An 18,549-nucleotide genomic window follows, 5' to 3' on the forward strand; every position below is an offset into this window, starting at 1 on the left:
TACATTTATATATATATATATAAAAATAATTGGCTTTAAAATATATATATATATATATATATGTGTATATATATATATATATATATATATATATATATCTTGTTTCTTTGTAGAGAACACCAAATATGTTTTTTATTTGTATCTCTTATGGTGTGTTTGTGTAGGTTACATTAAAAATAAATGTTTTAATGTCATTTATCACAAGTATTATTACTATTCATGTTTTCTAAAACAACATGGGACTCACCTTTAACATATTAGAGACAATTAGACTTACATGCCTACATGCTCAAATATTAGACAACAAATTACTTTATCGGTTTTATACAGTTGTTCTGTTCTATTTTTTATGTTACCTTAAGGAATGTCATTTCCGGCTTAACCTTCAAAGTAAAAGCACCACTATTAAAATCTGAGTAGACTTAATATCTCTGGAATCGTTTTGAGCGGATGACAACATAAGACGTTCAAAAACAGGTTTTCCTCTGTTCTGGGTATCGGAAATGACCAGTGAGCATCCGGACACGGTGAATAATCACGGCCTATTATTTTATTCTGAAAAGCCAAAACGTCTCCAAAACGTCAGCGACCACGCATCACGCATTACGCAGCTTGCACGGCAGCGTTTGGTTTCCTTGGCAGCGGGGGGAAGGGGCGGAGCTTCGAGTTCTCTCGCCTTTGCCACATAGTCATCCGCTCTAACGGCGGTTTAAAAAGGTACAAATATACCGTTTTCTGTCCCGGACGGAGCGCCATACGGTTAATTGTTATGTTAACTATATAAAGAAGCTAATTAGTGACGTGTGTCTCGTTTTACGGTTCGCTTTTGAGAATAGTAGCGTTTAACGGTAAGCTAACGCAGCTATTTTACGACACATATCAACCAGTTTACGTCAAATACCAACCGGTTTACGACACATTTGGTTGAAATCCACCGTTTTAACGATGCAACGTTAAAACGGTTCCAGTTAGTGTTAATACGTTACATGGAGCTTTCACAGATGATTACATACTTTAGAGTGTAAAGTTGCGCTGGCTCTTCTTGCCATATCATCAGAGGTCAGAGGTCACAGATAACAACAACAAGCACGTGTTATCGTTTACCTGTAGATAACGACACGCTGATGTCAGCAGAAAGGTGTCGTCACTGTGGTAACCACTGCTCTCCACAGTCCTCTTTATCAATAGACGCTATTATATATGAAGGATTTGTAAACAACAACAACACAGTTTTAGGACATGCAGAACATAATGTTGTCTCAAGTTATTGGTAAACAATGTGCATGAAGATGTGAGCTGATTTGAAGCCATATCAGCTGAACTAATCCCAGTTTAGGAACCTAACTCACTCGATGTGTGGAGCCCAGTTTCACCGCTGTGGTTCTTTAATGTATTAAATGGAAGGTGGAATCATTGAATTATTCCTCTTTTGGATTAAAAAGTATTTTACTTAATTTGGGCCCCGAATTATTCTGTGTTTATATCTGTTAAAACATCCTTTTAGTTGTGCGCTCTCTGCTCCTCATCCCTCCATCTCTCCCGTCTCCCTTGGCAACAGGCCCCGTCGATCCATGGCTAAAGACCCGTTAGCCGAGGCCGGCTTTTATTTCGATGAGCTCAACAAGCTGCGGGTCCTGGAGCCCGACGTCAGCCAGAAAACCTCCGAGCTCAAGGAAGAGTGCAAAGAATTTGTGGACAGTAAGCAGTGAACATTCTGCGTCTCCATTCCTGAAGCCCTGCTCCTCCGGGACCCACGAAACGTGTGTTTGTGTTGTTGTTTTTTGCAGAAATCGGCCAGTTTCAGAAGATCGTGGGGGGTCTGATTGAGCTGGTGGACGAGTTGGCGAAAGAAGCGGAGACGGAAAAGATGAAGGTATGCGAGGCGTTTCGAAGCCGGGATCCACCATGAAAGCAAAGCTCTGATTATTAATAATAACCCCCGACTTCTTCTCTTTTAGGCAATCGGAGCCAGAAACCTGCTGAAGTCAGTGGCGAAGCAGCGAGAAGCCCAACAGCAGCAGCTCCAGGCTCTCATAGCGGAGAAGAAGATGCAGCTGGAGAGGTAGGAACACACGGTACACAAACAAACAAACACAGCTGGAGGTAAACAAGTGGACCGGCACCAACACGATGCAACAGTAGTGGAGACGTTTGTATTCACGTTATGATGGATTCACGTTTCCTCCTCTCAGGTATCGCATCGAGTACGAGGCCTTGTCCAAAGTGGAGTCGGAGCAGAACGAGTTCATCGACCAGTTCATCCTGCAGAAGTGACGACGCGGCGACCGCGTTCCCACAGTGCCTGACCCGCTTCCTCCGGGCGACTTCAGAGGGCGACTTCAGGGGGCGACTTCAGGGGGCGACTTCAGGGGGCGACTTCAGAGGGCGACTTCAGAGGGCGACTTCAGAGGACGACTTCAGGGGGCGACTTCAGGGGGCGACTTCAGAGGACGACTTCAGAGGGCGACTTCAGGGGGCGACTTCAGAGGGCGACTTCAGAGGGCGACTTCAGAGGACGACTTCAGGGGGCGACTTCAGGGGGCGACTTCAGAGGACGACTTCAGAGGGCGACTTCAGAGGGCGACTTCAGAGGACGACTTCAGAGGGCGACTTCAGAGGACGACTTCAGAGGACCGTTTCTCTGAAGCCCAAAACTCAAGACAGAGAACTCCTCTTTGTCCGGCTTCTTTTCATGTGTGTGTGTGTGTCTGAGTGTGAGTGTGTGTGTGCCTGTGTGGCTGTGTGTGTGTGTGCAGTGTGTGTCTGTGACCGTCTCAACATCTCAGACCAATCAAAGAAGGCGGAGCTATTCATACAGAGGAATATTATTTATACTATTTATACTGAAGGACTCTGTGCGTCTAGTTTTACTACTTTTTGTATCAATTTCAATTCTGCATGTGCATGAAATGTAAATATCTTCATGTTTTAAAAAGATGGAAGTTGATCATCTGGGTAATCGTCACTATTTCTTTCTTTTATTCCGTTCCTCTGGTTCAACCAGTCAGTTTGTGTCAAGTCATTGTTCATGTTTTCACACTTGAATAAATACTGTGTCATATTGCACAATATGTCGTGTCAGCAGTTTTGCTGTCGAGGTGTTTTTGGAGTTGAGCAAATAAAATGACTTTGTGTCGATATATTTAAGGAAAAGACTAAACAACCCTTTAGTTTGTATCAGTCTGGGATCTAAAAGGTACCCTGATAATAAGTAAGGCCTCCAGCAGAGAAAAGTGACTCAGACTGCTTCTGATTCGGGGGTCAGGACAGTCCTCTCTCAGCGGGCCCTTCAGGATCAGAAGCTACACCCATGTGCCTTCTTTTCCCGGCGTCTTTCACCTGCGCAGTGCAACTACAATGTGGGTAACCGGGAGCTATTGGCTGTGGTTCTGGCATTAGAGAAGTGGAGCCACTGGTTGGAGGGAGCAGAGCAACCGTTCATAGTTTGGACCGACCACAAGAACCTCTCTTACCTTCGCTCCGCCAAGAGATTAAACTCCCGCCAGGCTCAAAGGGCTTTGTTCTTGGGTAGGTTCAATTTCACCCTCACCTACCGCCCTGGTTCACGTAACACCAAACCCGATGCACTTTCCCGTCAGTCCACCACGGAGAAGTCCACCCTTGAGTCTGAGACCATCCTCTCTCCCTCCCGTGTGGTAGTTGCGGTCACATGGGGAGTTGAGTCTTTCGTCCGAGAGGCCCAGTGCTCTCATCCGGACCCAGGCAACGGTCCCCCAAACCGTCTGTTTGTGCCTGACACTGTCCGATCACAAGTCTTACAATGGGGGCATTCCTCCAGGTTGGCCTGCCACCCTGGGTTCCACCGCACCCTCGCTTTCATAAGACAGCGGTTCTGGTGGCCATCCATGTCCCAGGACACCCGGGCCTTTGTTTCAGCCTGCTCAGTCTGTGCCCGCAGCAAGGCTTCCCACCAACACCCGGCAGGCCAGTTGCGCCCTTTGCCTATTCCCCGCCGCCCCTGGTCCCACATAGCAGTGGACTTCGTCACTGGCCTACCCCCTTCGGAAGGTAACACCACCATTCTAACAATCGTGGACCGTTTTTCCAAAGCGGTCCACTTCATTCCCCTCCCCAAGTTGCCAACATCCACCGAGACTGCTAACCTCCTGGTCCTCCAAGTCTTCCGACTCCACGGAATTCCCCAGGACATTGTGTCGGATCGAGGACCTCAGTTTTCTTCTCAGGTCTGGAAAGCCTTCTGTCAAGCCCTAGGTACCACCGCCAGTCTCTCTTCAGGATATCATCCCCAGACTAACGGACAGATGGAATGGGCGAACCAGGATTTGGAGACCACATTGCGTTGTGTTACGGCTCGCCACCCGTCCTTCTGGTCCACACACTTGCTGTGGGTTGAGTATGCCCATAACTCCCTGATCAGCTCCACCACAGGCATGTCCCCCTTCATGGCCTCCTTGGGATACCAACCGCCCCTGTTTCCAGACCAGGAAGAGGAAGTAGCGGTGCCCTCTGTTCAAGCAGGTCTTCGTAGATGCCGGCGGATTTGGAAGGAGGTCCGGTCTGCGCTCGTCCGTTCAGTCGCTCGCACCAGGCGCTTGGCCGACCGAAGCCGAATCCCTGCACCCGCCTATTGCCCTGGTCAGAAGGTGTGGCTCTCTTCACGGGACTTGCCCCTTCAAATCGAGTCCCGCAAGCTGGGACCCCGCTTCATTGGACCCTATGAGGTGGATAAGATCATCAATCCCTCTGCGGTCCGGCTCAAACTCCCGTCCGCATTAAAGGTGCACCCAACCTTCCATGTCTCCCTACTCAAACCAGTGTCCTCCAGTCCACTGTCCCCTCCTGCTCCTCCCCCTCCCCCCCCCCCCTCCCCCAGGTCGTTGATGGACACCAGGTCTTCACCGTTCGGCGTATCCTCGACGTCCGCTGTAGGGGCCGGGGATTCCAGTACCTCGTCGATTGGGAGGGGTACGGCCCAGAGGAACGGTCCTGGATCCCACGCAGCTCCTTCTCTGAGGCTTCCCTTGTCCGGGACTTCCATCGGGAACATCCAGACAAGCCTGGTGGGGCGCCTGGAGGGGCCCGTTGAGGGGGGGGGGGGGTACTGTCACGGCTTGGCCGTGACTCTCGTCCCTTTCTCTCATTTCCTTGTTTGTCCCCTGTTACGTCTCCAATCACATCATCAAGTCCTCCCTGTTAAAACACCCTGGCTTCCCTCTCTCCAGTTGCCAGATTATTGCACCATTTACAGTGGTACCTCGACTCTCGGCTTCACTAAGAAACGTACTTTGCTTACTACTTGTTATTTCGTGCTAACCCCTGTTGCCTGTGCCCAGGAATCCCGTACCTGCACTCCCGCTCAGCCGCCGCCGCTCACGCCACCTCACCATCCCATCTACGCTCTCCCGGTTCTCTACAATAAACTATTTACCTCCACCCAACCTTGCCTCCCCGTGTCTGCGCTTGGGTCTGGCACAACCGAACCCTCACACAAGGTCTGACTCAGTTCGTTGTTAAAAGTGATGCTTTAATGCAGATCACAGAGTCCACCGTCATCTGTGTGTGCGTCAATATTTTTTTAGGATTCACCAGATATTATACAGACTCTTAGAAAAAACAACAGGATAACTATGACACGTCTGTCCACAACTCTCAATAATTGTGAGGTAGGCCTATCAACCCTTTAGTCATCACTGTATTAAAATAAGTTAGATCTCTTGATTGTTTTCAATTGTTTCTTCAACTGGATTGGATCGGCAGTCCGGTCTCCGGTAAACAGCAGCTCCTAACCCTCGGGGAGGATTCATCTATCTCATGGCCTTTTGTCCGTTCGACGGAGTCCAGACATGCGCGTCCATCCCACCCTCGTCCATCCCACCCTCGTCCATCCCACCCTCGTCCATCCCACCTTCGTCCATCCCACCCTCGCCCATCCCATCCTCGTCCATCCCACCCTCGTCCATCCCACCTTCGTCCATCCCACCCTCGTCCATCCCACCCTTGTCCATCCCACCCATAAACTACTAAAATCAAATGAGTAATGAGAGGAAAAGGTTAAATATCTTTTGATTTTAAAAGAGTTGTGGATAGTTTTGCACAGAACTTAATGAGGAAGAAACATTTTCCCTGAAGAACTTTTCTTTGGTGTTGACTCAGGTGCCCCCTGTGGACTAAAGTGGTAGTGTCTCTGAGCACCAGGGTCCCTTTAGAAAACCTCTAATTTTACTGCATCAGGGTCTGACTGTCGAATCCTCTCAGTCCTGGTTCTGGTTCTCCTGGGTCTCAGTCTTCAGTCCCCGTCAGTGAGACTTTTGTTCATTCTTCTCTCAGAACGTCCTCTAGTTTATCTCTGACTCCTGAAACGCTGTCAAAGTACCTCAGTGGTTTGGTAGACAAACAACGTGCTGGTTGTAAACTGACTGACCAATGCTCTGAACATGGACTCTGGACTTTGGTGTGACTCAGTTATTCTCTCATATTAGTTTCATATTTCATACGTCAGCTTTGTGTGAAACCCTGGCATGAAGACAAGAAGACAATACTTTGTTCATGTTTGTTTATTCATCGTGTAAACATTCAGTTTGTTCTCACATCCCATCATTAAAGTCTGTTAAATGACTCGTGATCAATGAGTTCATGGACAGATTCATCACACTCAGTTTAAACTGATTGATTCTCTGGCTAAATAGACAAAGGGAGGAGCGCCACCTACAGGAACTAAGACCTTTACACAACAAGAAGGACAAGACGTCAAAGTACCGCCCACAAGGTTTGACTGACAGCTGATCTCTGCAGTGAAGAAACGCCTCAACAATCAGCTCTCTGCAACAAACATGGAGACTAAATGAGTTCAAGAGTTCAAACTCACAGTTTAACCCTCAAAGGACTTCTTTCTATTTTAGTTTACACAACTCAGCAGTGGATCCAAAACTAAAACCATAAAACCCAAGTCCAGCATAGAGAGGCTCAGTGAATGTGGTCTGGACTCTGTGGAGGAGAGTCATGGTTCCAGAGACGCTGTAGAAGGACAGAATACCTGCTCTGTGATCCAGGTACACTCCTAGTCTGGAGGACCGAGGACCAGAGACGAGGGTGTAGACTTTGTTGTGAATAAATGTTAAACTGTTTTTGAGACATCTTAATCCCCAAGATTTGTTATTGGATCCAAATCCACATTCATTCCAGCCCCCTTCTCTCTGGATGTTCTTGTATGAGACTGCTACATAAACTCCTCCTCCTCTCCACTCCACCTCCCAGTAACTACGTCCAGTCAGACTCTCTCTACTCAGGACCTGATCACATTCAGTGAACCTGTCTGAGTGACTAGAATAAGACTGATGTTCCTTCATTAAAGTTCCTTTTCTGTTCCCATCAGATAATAACAGCTGTGTGTTTGCTGTGTTTGGATCCAGAGTGAGTTCACATGAACATCTTAAGAATCCAGCTCTGGTCGTGGGCTCTGGTGGAGACAGTAAAACATCCACTTCAGTCCCCGTCAGTGAGACGTTTGTCCACTTGTCTCTCAGGACGTCCTGTAGTTCATCTCTGACTCCTGAAACAGCCGCCGTCACGTCCTCAAAGTATCTCAGAGGACGGATGTTGATGCTGGATGAGTCTGTAGACCCACTGAGTGGTGACAGTGAGGGGTAGTGGTGGAGAAGCTGGTTGAGATCCTCTGTGTGTGAGAGCTTCTGCAGCTCAGCGTCATTCCTCTTCAGCTCAGTGATCTCCTGCTCCAGCTTCTCCTGAAGCTCTTTGACTCGACTCACTTCAGTTCTCTGCTGGGATCTGACCTGCTGCTTCACATCAGAGCTTCTGTTCTCCATGAGACGGATCAGCTCAGTGAAGATCTTCTCACTGTCCTCCACTGTTTTATCAGCAGAGAGGTTGATGGCCTCCACCTCCTGATGGAGCAGCTTCAGGTCTTTCTCTCTGTCCTGGATTCTCTGCTGGATGTTTAATCGACTCCCCTCCAGCTCTCTCTGCCTCTCGGTCCTTTCTGCTGCAGCTGAGACGGTGTTGTGGCCTTTATGTTCATCCAGAGAGCAGAGGTAGCAGATACACTGCTGATCAGTACGGCAGAACATCTTCATCACCTCATCATGACGAGAGCAGATGTTCTCCTGGAGCTGGTTGGAGGGGTCCACCAGCTTGTGTTTCTTTAATGGAGGTGCATCATGATGTGGTTGAAGGTGTTTCTCACAGTAAGAAACCAGACACATCCGACAGGACTTGAAGGCCTTCAGTCTCCTCCCAGTGCAGACATCACAGGCCACATCTTCAGGTCCAGCATAGCAGTGATCAGCAGGAGCAGCTTGGAGTCCAGTCTTCTTCAGCTGCTCAACTAAAACTGCCAACATGGTGTTCTTCAGCAGGACAGGCCTCGGTGTGAAGGTCTGCCTACACTGAGGGCAGCTGAGGAGCTTCTTCCCGTCCTCTTCATCCCAATGGGCTTCAATACAGTTCATGCAGTAGCTGTGTCCACAGGTAGTAGTCACCGGATCCTTCAGGAGATCCAGACAGATGGAACAAGAGAAGGTCTCCCGGTCCAGTTGAACTCCTTTCTGCTCCATTTCACCTCTCAGTAGCAACGACTGTCTGAGATTCACTTCCTCAGAAGAGACTCTGCTTTGAGCTCTGATCTGAACAACATGTGATGGTTCAGTGAATGGAGGCTGTCAGCTGCTGCACTTCACCTTCATGTTGGTTACACCCATCTGTACAACTGTAGACCTGAAGGGGAGGAACCAGGAAATACAGACAGAGCGGAGCTCGTGTGTTTGAGAGCAGGAAGAAGAGGGAGCGGTTATCAAGCTATCCTTCATTCCAGGAAGAAGAGGGAGCGGCTAAGATAAGATAAAATGAGATCATCTTTTATTAGTCCCGCAGTGGGGACATTTACAGTATTATAGCAGCAAAGGGGTAAAGTGCACATCAAAGAACTTGTAAAGTCAAAGTCAAAACAAGTGATATAAGTAATAAACAGTAAAAAACAGTAATACAAGTAATACAAACTGTTTAGAGTCTACATTAACTGGATATTATATGTACAGACAGAATAAATATAACTATTTTGTACAGTATTTATATTGCACAGGTTGAAGTGTTTGAAGAGATTGACATGTGTTGTGGTCTACTGGGAGCTCAGCTGGTTGTGCAGCCTGACAGCAGCAGGAAGGAAGGACTTGTGGTTCCTCTCCTTCACACACCGGGTATGAAGCAGCCGGTGATGGAGGAGCTGTACAGAGCTGCCAGTGTCCTACATGGGGTGGGAGGTGTTGTCCATCAGGGATGATAGCTTAGTCGTATCAAATAGACACCCCAACACACTGCTGGCCTTCTTGACAAGTTAGTTCAGTCTCTTTCTGTCAGCTGTTGAGATGCTGCTGCTCCAGAAGACCACTTCATAAAAGATGGCTGATGCCACCACAGAGTCAAAGAAGGTCTTCAGGAGTGCTCCCTACACTCCAAAAGACCTCAGTGTCCTCATCAGATAGTCTGCTATGTCCCTTTGTGTGATCAGTCCAGTTTATTGTTCAAGTTGAACACCCATGTACTTATAAGATCTCATAATCTAAATGCCCATTCCCTGGATGTTCACTGGTTCTGGAGGAGAGTGTTTACCCCGGTGGTCCACCACCAGCTCTTAGGTTTTACCAGATTTGATCCGGAGGTGGTTCTGCTGGCACCATCCTATGAAGTCCTGGTTCAGTTCTCTGTACTCCCAGTCAGCATTGGCGGAAATGAGGCCAACAATTGCAGAGTCGTCAGAGAACTTTTGTATGTGGCAGTTGGCAGAGTTGTGTTTCAAGTCAGAGTTGTATATGGAGAAGAGTAAGGGTGCCTGAACGGTTACTTGTGGGGCCCCCGTGCTACAGGACACCAGGTCTGACTCTCCCCCCCCCCCGTATCCGCACATACTGTGGACGGTTGGTAAGGTAGTCCAGGATCCATGCAGTGAGTTTGGGGTCCACCCTTGTCTGCTCCAGCTTGTCTCTCAGAAGCAAAGGCTGGATGGTATTGAAGGCACTGGAGAAGTCTAAAAACATGACTCTCACCGTACTTTCAGCCTTTAACAGGTGAGAAAGGCATCTGTGAGGGAGGTAGATGAACTTGTCATCCACCCCGATACCAGACTGGAAAGCGAAGTGGGTCCAGAGATGAGCTCACCAGGGGGTGGAGATGTACAAGGATAATCCTCTCCAGGGTCTTTATCAGGTGGGATGTCAAAGCCACCGGCCTGAAGCTGTTGAAGTCCTTGGGCCGCGTGGTCTTTGGTCCCGGTACCACGCAGGATGTCTTCCATAGCTGTGGTACTTTCCCCAGCCTCAAGTTAAAGACGTGCTCCACTATCCTGCACAGCTGGTTAGCGCAGGATTTGAGGAGCCTTGAGATGATGACGTCTGGACCCATGGCCCTCATTTATACCTTCAACTGTTTTAATTGATTCTCACTCAAACTTCCGTTTGAAAGAAAACCTGCATCAACCCAATTTTTTTATTTGATTTAAAACGCCAGGTTAACGTTCTGACATAAACATACTCAGGGGTGGCAGGATACTGAAATCATGATTTTCACCCGTCTCTCCTTTACTCTGAGCGCGGCCCATTTAACTGGAATGTGCATCAATTATCTTTTTTAGGATTCACCAGATATTATACAGACTCTTAGAAAAAACAACAGGATAACTATGACACGTCTGTCCACAACTCTCAATAATTGTGAGGTAGGCCTATCAACCCTTTAGTCATCACTGTATTAAAATAAGTTAGATCTCTTGATTGTTTTCAATTGTTTCTTCAACTGGATTGGATCAGCAGTCCGGTCTCCGCTAAACAGCAGCTCCTAACCCTCGGGGAGGATTCATCTATCTCATGGCCTTTTGTCCGTTCGACGGAGTCCAGACATGCGCGTCCATCCCACCCTCGTCCATCCCACCCTCGTCCATCCCACCCTCGTCCATCCTCGTCCATCCCACCCTCGTCCATCCCACCCTCGTCCATCCCACCCTCGTCCATCCTTGTCCATCCCACCCTCGTCCATCCCACCCTCGTCCATCCCACCCTCGTCCATCCCATCCTCGTCCATCCCACCCTCGTCCATCCCACCCTCGTCCATCCCACCCTCGTCCATCCCATCCTCGTCCATCCCACCCTCGTCCATCCCACCCTCGTCCATCCCAACCTCGTCCATCCCATCCTCGTCCATCCCACCCTCGTCCATCCCATCCTCGTCCATCCCACCCTCGTCCATCCCATCCTCGTCCATCCCACCCTCGTCCATCCCACCCTCGTCCATCCCACCCTCGTCCATCCTCGTCCATCCCACCCTCGTCCATCCCACCTTCGTCCATCCCACCCTCGTCCATCCCATCCTCGTCCATCCCACCCTCGTCCATCCCACCCTCGTCCATCCCACCCTCGTCCATCCCACCCTCGTTCATCCCACCCTCGTCCAGCCCACCCTCGTCCATCCCATCCTCGTCCATCCCACCCTCGTTCATCCCATCCTCGTCCATCCCACCCTCGTCCAGCCCACCCTCGTCCATCCCACCCTCGTCCATCCCATCCTCGTCCATCCCACCCTCGTCCATCCCACCCTCGTCCAGCCCACCCTCGTTCATCCCACCCTCGTCCATCCCACCCTCGTCCATCCCACCCTCGTTCATCCCACCCTCGTACAGTCCACCCTCGTCCATCCCACCCTCGTTCATCCCACCCTCGTCCATCCCACCCTCGTTCATCCCATCCTCGTCCATCCCACCCTCGTCCATCCCACCCTCGTTCATCCCACCCTCGTCCATCCCACCCTCGTTCATCCCACCCTCGTCCATCCCACCCTCGTCCATCCCACCCTCGTCCATCCCACCCTCGTTCATCCCACCCTTGTACAGTCCACCCTCGTCCATCCCACCCTCGTTCATCCCACCCTTGTTCATCCCACCCTCGTTCATCCCACCCTTGTACAGTCCACCCTCGTCCATCCCACCCTCGTTCATCCCACCCTTGTACAGTCCACCCTCGTCCATCCCACCCTCGTTCATCCCACCCTTGTACAGTCCACCCTCGTCCATCCCACCCTCGTTCATCCCACCCTCGTTCATCCCACCCTTGTACAGTCCACCCTCGTTCATCCCACCCTCGTTCATCCCACCCTTGTACAGTCCACCCTCGTCCATCCCACCCTCGTCCATCCCACCCTCGTTCATCCCACCCTTGTACAGTCCACCCTCGTCCATCCCACCCTCGTTCATCCCACCCTCGTCCATCCCACCCTCGTTCATCCCACCCTTGTACAGTCCACCCTCGTCCATCCCACCCTCGTCCATCCCACCCTCGTTCATCCCACCCTTGTACAGTCCACCCTCGTCCATCCCACCCTCGTTCATCCCACCCTCGTACAGTCCACCCTCGTCCATCCCACCCTCGTTCATCCCACCCTCGTCCAGCCCACCCTCGTTCATCCCACCCTCGTACAGTCCACCCTCGTCCATCCCACCCTCGTCCATCCCACCCTCGTCCATCCTCGTCCATCCCACCCTCGTCCATCCCACCCTCGTTCATCCCACCCTCGTCCAGCCCACCCTCGTCCATCCCATCCTCGTCCATCCCACCCTCGTTCATCCCATCCTCGTCCATCCCACCCTCGTCCAGCCCACCCTTGTCCATCCCACCCTCGTCCATCCCATCCTCGTCCATCCCACCCTCGTCCATCCCACCCTCGTCCAGCCCACCCTCGTTCATCCCACCCTCGTCCATCCCACCCTCGTCCATCCCACCCTCGTTCATCCCACCCTCGTACAGTCCACCCTCGTCCATCCCACCCTCGTTCATCCCACCCTCGTCCATCCCACCCTCGTTCATCCCATCCTCGTCCATCCCACCCTCGTCCATCCCACCCTCGTTCATCCCACCCTCGTCCATCCCACCCTCGTTCATCCCACCCTCGTCCATCCCACCCTCGTCCATCCCACCCTCGTCCATCCCACCCTCGTTCATCCCACCCTTGTACAGTCCACCCTCGTCCATCCCACCCTCGTTCATCCCACCCTTGTTCATCCCACCCTCGTTCATCCCACCCTTGTACAGTCCACCCTCGTCCATCCCACCCTCGTTCATCCCACCCTTGTACAGTCCACCCTCGTCCATCCCACCCTCGTTCATCCCACCCTTGTACAGTCCACCCTCGTCCATCCCACCCTCGTTCATCCCACCCTCGTTCATCCCACCCTTGTACAGTCCACCCTCGTCCATCCCACCCTCGTTCATCCCACCCTTGTACAGTCCACCCTCGTCCATCCCACCCTCGTTCATCCCACCCTCGTTCATCCCACCCTTGTACAGTCCACCCTCGTTCATCCCACCCTCGTTCATCCCACCCTTGTACAGTCCACCCTCGTCCATCCCACCCTCGTTCATCCCACCCTCGTCCATCCCACCCTCGTTCATCCCACCCTTGTACAGTCCACCCTCGTCCATCCCACCCTCGTCCATCCCACCCTCGTTCATCCCACCCTTGTACAGTCCACCCTCGTCCATCCCACCCTCGTTCATCCCACCCTCGTACAGTCCACCCTCGTCCATCCCACCCTCGTTCATCCCACCCTCGTCCAGCCCACCCTCGTTCATCCCACCCTCGTCCATCCCACCCTCGTCCATCCCACCCTCGTCCATCCCACCCTCGTTCATCCCACCCTCGTCCAGTCCACCCTCGTCCATCCCATCCTCGTCGCCAATTTGTGGTGGAAATTAATGAATAGTTTTGCTTTGAGAAATCAAAAGTACTTTAAGCACATTTCTCTTTAAGTATTTTATTACATGATAAGATATAGAAAGATTTTAACAAGTTTACAAGTCGTCAAACATGAGTATCATGACTTCTGTCTGTACTCCAGTCAGAAGAAATGATATAATTCAACTGAATGGGAGAGACTGTTCTTTCTTCTGCAGAGAAGGAACAAGGTCTGACTCCATTCGTTATTAAAGTGATGCTTTAATACACATCACCGAGTCCACCTCCACCAGGAACAGCTGTGTTCAATTTAACTGGAGCTGAGACAGATGTATACTTTGAAATGGAGCTGAGAGTGAAGTAAGGATGAGACTTTGTCTTCCCAAACCTTCCTGGTGCAGCCGTAATCAATCATGTTTGACTTGTGTAAAATAATATGAACACTGGACATGTCACATTCACCGATGTCCCGTAACACATCTGGCAAATATCGTTCCCATTACTCAGAGTGCATAGGGTTAATTTTTCTTCAACAGTTACAATAACCATCTTCATGGTTTTTATCACACCAGAAGAACCACCCCAAACACATTGTAGTGAATCTGAACTGTTACTCATGTAAGTAATGCAGTAGTTTTATTTGTTATGAACTAATGCAATGCACTGTTCATGGTGGTGAAAGGTCCAGATTACATCAACAACATAATATGTCACAAGGATGCTTTAATCCCGTCTGTCTCTCCCTCTATTTTCTACATGTCCACGCCTACATTCTGTGTCCAGCCTTGTTGCATCTTTTGACTTCTCATCTGTATCACAATCTTGCTTCGTTAGGACTATCGTCCTTGGTTAAGAAAGTCAATACAATGCCTTTATTTAGGACCAAATATGTCAATCAGGATCTATAAATAACCATTGGCAACTTCAGTGTTGATATTTTTGAGCATGCTGAGGGTAGAAAACAAACTTAAATGACTGAATGCTCATGAGGAAATGAACATGAGTAGTTTTTGTACCACAAACTACTCAAATCAAATGAGAGGAAAAGGTTAAATATCTTTTGATTTTAAAAGAGTTGTGGATAGTTTTGCACAGAACTTAATGAGGAAGAAACATTTTCCCTGAAGAACTTTTCTTTGGTGTTGACTCAGGTGCCCCCTGTGGACTAAAGTGGTAGTGTCTCTGAGCACCAGGGTCCCTTTAGAAAACCTCTAATTTTACTGCATCAGGGTCTGACTGTCGAATCCTCTCAGTCCTGGTTCTGGTTCTCCTGGGTCTCAGTCTTCAGTCCCCGTCAGTGAGACTTTTGTTCATTCTTCTCTCAGAACGTCCTCTAGTTTATCTCTGACTCCTGAAACGCTGTCAAAGTACCTCAGTGGTTTGGTAGACAAACAACGTGCTGGTTGTAAACTGACTGACCAATGCTCTGAACATGGTCTCTGGACTTTAGTGTGACTCAGTTATTCTCTCATATTAGTTTCATATTTCATACGTCAGCTTTGTGTGAAACCCTGGCATGAAGACAAGAAGACAATACTTTGTTCATGTTTGTTTATTCATCGTGTAAACATTCAGTTTGTTCTCACATCCCATCATTAAAGTCTGTTAAATGACTCGTGATCAATGAGTTCATGGACAGATTCATCACACTCAGTTTAAACTGATTGATTCTCTGGCTAAATAGACAAAGGGAGGAGCGCCACCTACAGGAACTAAGACCTTTACACAACAAGAAGGACAAGACGTCAAAGTACCGCCCACAAGGTTTGACTGACAGCTGATCTCTGCAGTGAAGAAACGCCTCAACAATCAGCTCTCTGCAACAAACATGGAGACTAAATGAGTTCAAGAGTTCAAACTCAGAGTTTAACCCTCAAAGGACTTATTTATATTTTAGTTTACACAACTCAACAGTGTCTCCAATACTAAAACCATAAAAATGAAACCAAAGTCCATAAAACCCAAGTCCAGCATAGAGAGGCTCAGTGAATGTGGTCTGGACTCTGTGGAGGAGAGTCATGGTTTCAGAGACGCTGTAGAAGGACAGAATACCTGCTGTGTGATCCAGGTACACTCCTAGTCTGGAGGACTGAGGACCAGAGACGGAAGTTTGGACTTTGTTGTGAAGAAATGTTAAACTGTTATTGAGACATGTTAATCCCCAAGATTTGTTATTGGATCCAAATCCACATTCATTCCAGCCCCCTTCTCTCTGGATGTTCTTGTATGAGACTGCTACATAAACTCCTCCTCCTCTCCACTCCACCTCCCAGTAACAACGTCCAGTCAGACTCTCTCTACTCAGGACCTGAAGACATTCACTGAACCTGTCTGAGTGACTAGAATAAGACTGATGTTCCTTCATTAATCTTGCTTTTCTGTTCCCATCAGATAATAACAGCTGTGTGTTTGCTGTGTTTGGATCCAGAGTGAGTTCACATGAATACTCTAAGAATCCAGCTCTGGTCGTGGGCTCTGGTGGAGACAGTAAAACACCCACTTCAGTTCCCGTCAGTGAGACGTTTGTCCACTTGTCTCTCAGGACGTCCTGTAGTTCATCTCTGACTCCTGAAACAGCCGCCGTCACGTCCTCAAAGTATCTCAGAGGACGGATGTTGATGCTGGATGAGTCTGTAGACCCACTGAGTGGTGACAGTGAGGGGTAGTGGTGGAGAAGCTGGTTGAGATCCTCTGTGTGTGAGAGCAGCTTCAGCTCAGCGTCGTTCCTCTTCAGCTCAGTGATCTCCTGCTCCAGCTTCTCCTGAAGCTCTTTGACTCGACTCACTTCAGTTCTCTGCTGGGATCTGACCTGCTGCTTCACATCAGAGCTTCTGTTCTCCATGAGACGGATCAGCTCAGTGAAGATCTTCTCACTGTCCTCCACTGTTTTATCAGCAGAGAGGTTGATGGCCTCCACCTCCTGATGGAGCAGCTTCAGGTCTTTCTCTCTGTCCTGGATTCTCTGCTGGATGTTTAGTCGACTCCCCTCCAGCTCTCTCTGCCTCTCGGTCCTTTCTGCTGCAGCTGAGACGGTGTTGTGGCCTTTATGTTCATCCAGAGAGCAGAGGTAGCAGATACACTGCTGATCAGTACGGCAGAACATCTTCATCACCTCGTCATGACGAGAGCAGATGTTCTCCTGGAGCTGGTTGGAGGGGTCCACCAGCTTGTGTTTCTTTAATGGAGGTGCATCATGATGTGGTTGAAGGTGTTTCTCACAGTAAGAAACCAGACACATCAGACAGGACTTGAAGGCCTTCAGTCTCCTCCCAGTGCAGACATCACAGGCCACATCTTCAGGTCCAGCATAGCAGTGATCAGCAGGAGCAGCTTGGAGTCCAGTCTTCTTCAGCTGCTCCACTAAAACTGCCAACATGGTGTTCTTCAGCAGGACAGGCCTCGGTGTGAAGGTCTGCCTACACTGAGGGCAGCTGAGGAGCTTCTTCCCGTCCTCTTCATCCCAATGGGCTTCAATACAGTTCATGCAGTAGCTGTGTCCACAGGTAGTAGTCACCGGATCCTTCAGGAGATCCAGACAGATGGAACAAGAGAAGGTCTCCCAGTCCAGTTGAACTCCTTTCTGCTCCATTTCACCTCTCAGTAGCAACGACTGTCTGAGATTCACTTCCTCAGAAGAGACTCTGCTTTGAGCTCTGATCTGAACAACATGTGATGGTTCAGTGAATGGAGGCTGTCAGCTGCTGCACTTCACCTTCATGTTGGTTACACCCATCTGTACAACTGTAGACCTGAAGGGGAGGAACCAGGAAATACAGACAGAGCGGAGCTCGTGTGTTTGAGAGCAGGAAGAAGAGGGAGCGGTTATCAAGCTATCCTTCATTCCAGGAAGAAGAGGGAGCGGTTTTCAAGCTATCCTTCATTCCAGGAAGAAGAGGGAGCGGTTTTCAAGCTATGCTTCATTCCAGTGAGAAGAGCAGCTTGAAAGAGACTGTGTTCAACACTTAGAAACACTGATTACTTTAACTTTCAGAAGGTAATCTCTCCTAGAAATAAAGGGGTTGGAGACGGCTCCAGAGATCTCAGAATGATCTTCTTGTTCCCTAAAATACAGTTTGATCAGTGTTTTTAATGATAATAATAAAAATACAGCAGCAGAAGAATATTTAAATGAATCCCTATTGTAGAAGTGATGACAGCCCCAAATAGTTTTAACTTATTTGATATTAAGAAAACTAATCCAGAATATCAATTGTATTTTTAAAAAAAAGTAAATAATCAAATATGTTATGTCTTACAAGCCTGAATGCCACGGGACATGAACGCACCACATCACTTGTCTCTACAGTTCAGTTGGCGACTTTAATGGATGAATCTGGAACATTTCCTGTTTTGTTACAATTCAATTCAGTTGATTTTGTCAGCAGGGCCATGGAGGCAGGAGGCCGGTCCACCAGGCATGAGGCATCGCGAAAGAGGCCAGACCAATGAGGTTGGACGTTGAGGCAGGACGCAAAGAGAAGGAGGCAGGGTCATTGGGAAGGAGGCCAGGTCTAGGCCAGAGGCTGGATGCAGGAAGCAGGGGCAAGGACACAGGACATAGGACCAGCTTCAGACACAGCCAGGTCCAATGGACCCTATGAGGCGAGAAGGGAACACTATTGACCCCGGCAGAGGGAAATTACGATGACGAAAACTGCACGCCTGAACGCCTGCACACTCCCAAGTGCTCCAATGGGCTCATAGCTCCTAGTTCTCCTGTCACCAGGGCGTCAGGATTACCATCGACATGTTCCGGTGGACATTTTGGTGGAAGTTGCTGGAGGCAGACACCAGAGCATTTGTCCTGGCCTGCTCCATCTGTTCTCGCAACAAGTCATC

General features: G+C 49.4%; 3 protein-coding genes across 5 annotated transcripts; 1 reads left to right on the forward strand and 2 right to left on the reverse strand.

Annotated features, from left to right (window-relative positions):
• The first annotated feature begins 612 nt into the window (after window positions 1-612).
• On the forward strand, window positions 613-3,071 carry ift20 (intraflagellar transport 20 homolog (Chlamydomonas)). 3 transcript variants are annotated; one of them, XM_034549251.1, is made up of 5 exons: window positions 613-717; window positions 1,559-1,698; window positions 1,788-1,873; window positions 1,959-2,062; window positions 2,193-3,071. In XM_034549251.1, the coding sequence occupies exons 2-5, from the start codon at window positions 1,572-1,574 to the stop codon at window positions 2,272-2,274; spliced, it is 399 nt and encodes a 132-aa protein (XP_034405142.1). In that variant the 5' UTR covers window positions 613-717; window positions 1,559-1,571; the 3' UTR covers window positions 2,275-3,071. The 3 variants fall into 3 exon arrangements, with proteins under 3 accessions (XP_034405142.1, XP_034405143.1, XP_034405144.1); XM_034549252.1 differs by having other exon boundaries at window positions 632-848; XM_034549253.1 differs by having other exon boundaries at window positions 652-717; window positions 1,505-1,698.
• A 4,387-nt stretch (window positions 3,072-7,458) lies between these two features.
• Window positions 7,459-8,759, reverse strand: LOC117741159 (E3 ubiquitin/ISG15 ligase TRIM25-like). The gene is given in 2 exon segments (XM_034547969.1): window positions 7,459-7,607; window positions 7,609-8,759. Coding segments are annotated over 2 exon segments (987 nt in total). The 5' UTR covers window positions 8,553-8,759; the 3' UTR covers window positions 7,459-7,564.
• A 6,485-nt stretch (window positions 8,760-15,244) lies between these two features.
• LOC117741158 (tripartite motif-containing protein 16-like) lies at window positions 15,245-17,394 on the reverse strand. Its single transcript, XM_034547968.1, has 2 exons — window positions 15,901-17,394; window positions 15,245-15,527 (listed from the first exon to the last, which is right to left on the reverse strand). Coding segments are annotated over exons 1-2 (1,401 nt in total). The 5' UTR covers window positions 17,300-17,394; the 3' UTR covers window positions 15,245-15,525.
• Between the last annotated feature and the right edge of the window lie 1,155 nt (window positions 17,395-18,549).

This window comes from Cyclopterus lumpus, chromosome 13 (genome assembly GCF_009769545.1).
Source record: "Cyclopterus lumpus isolate fCycLum1 chromosome 13, fCycLum1.pri, whole genome shotgun sequence".
Classification (NCBI taxonomy): Eukaryota; Metazoa; Chordata; class Actinopteri; order Perciformes; family Cyclopteridae; genus Cyclopterus; species Cyclopterus lumpus.

Bases quoted from the DNA above. Each gene is read 5' to 3' on its own strand.
- LOC117741158 (XM_034547968.1), bottom strand. From the start codon at position 17,299: ATGGAGCAGAAAGGAGTTCAACTGGACTGGGAGACCTTCTCTTGTTCC.
- ift20 (XM_034549251.1), top strand. From the start codon at position 1,572: ATGGCTAAAGACCCGTTAGCCGAGGCCGGCTTTTATTTCGATGAGCTC. The intron at 1,699-1,787 runs GTAAGCAGTGAA...TGTTTTTTGCAG, and splicing joins GTGCAAAGAATTTGTGGACA to AAATCGGCCAGTTTCAGAAG. The intron at 2,063-2,192 runs GTAGGAACACAC...TCCTCCTCTCAG, and splicing joins AAGAAGATGCAGCTGGAGAG to GTATCGCATCGAGTACGAGG.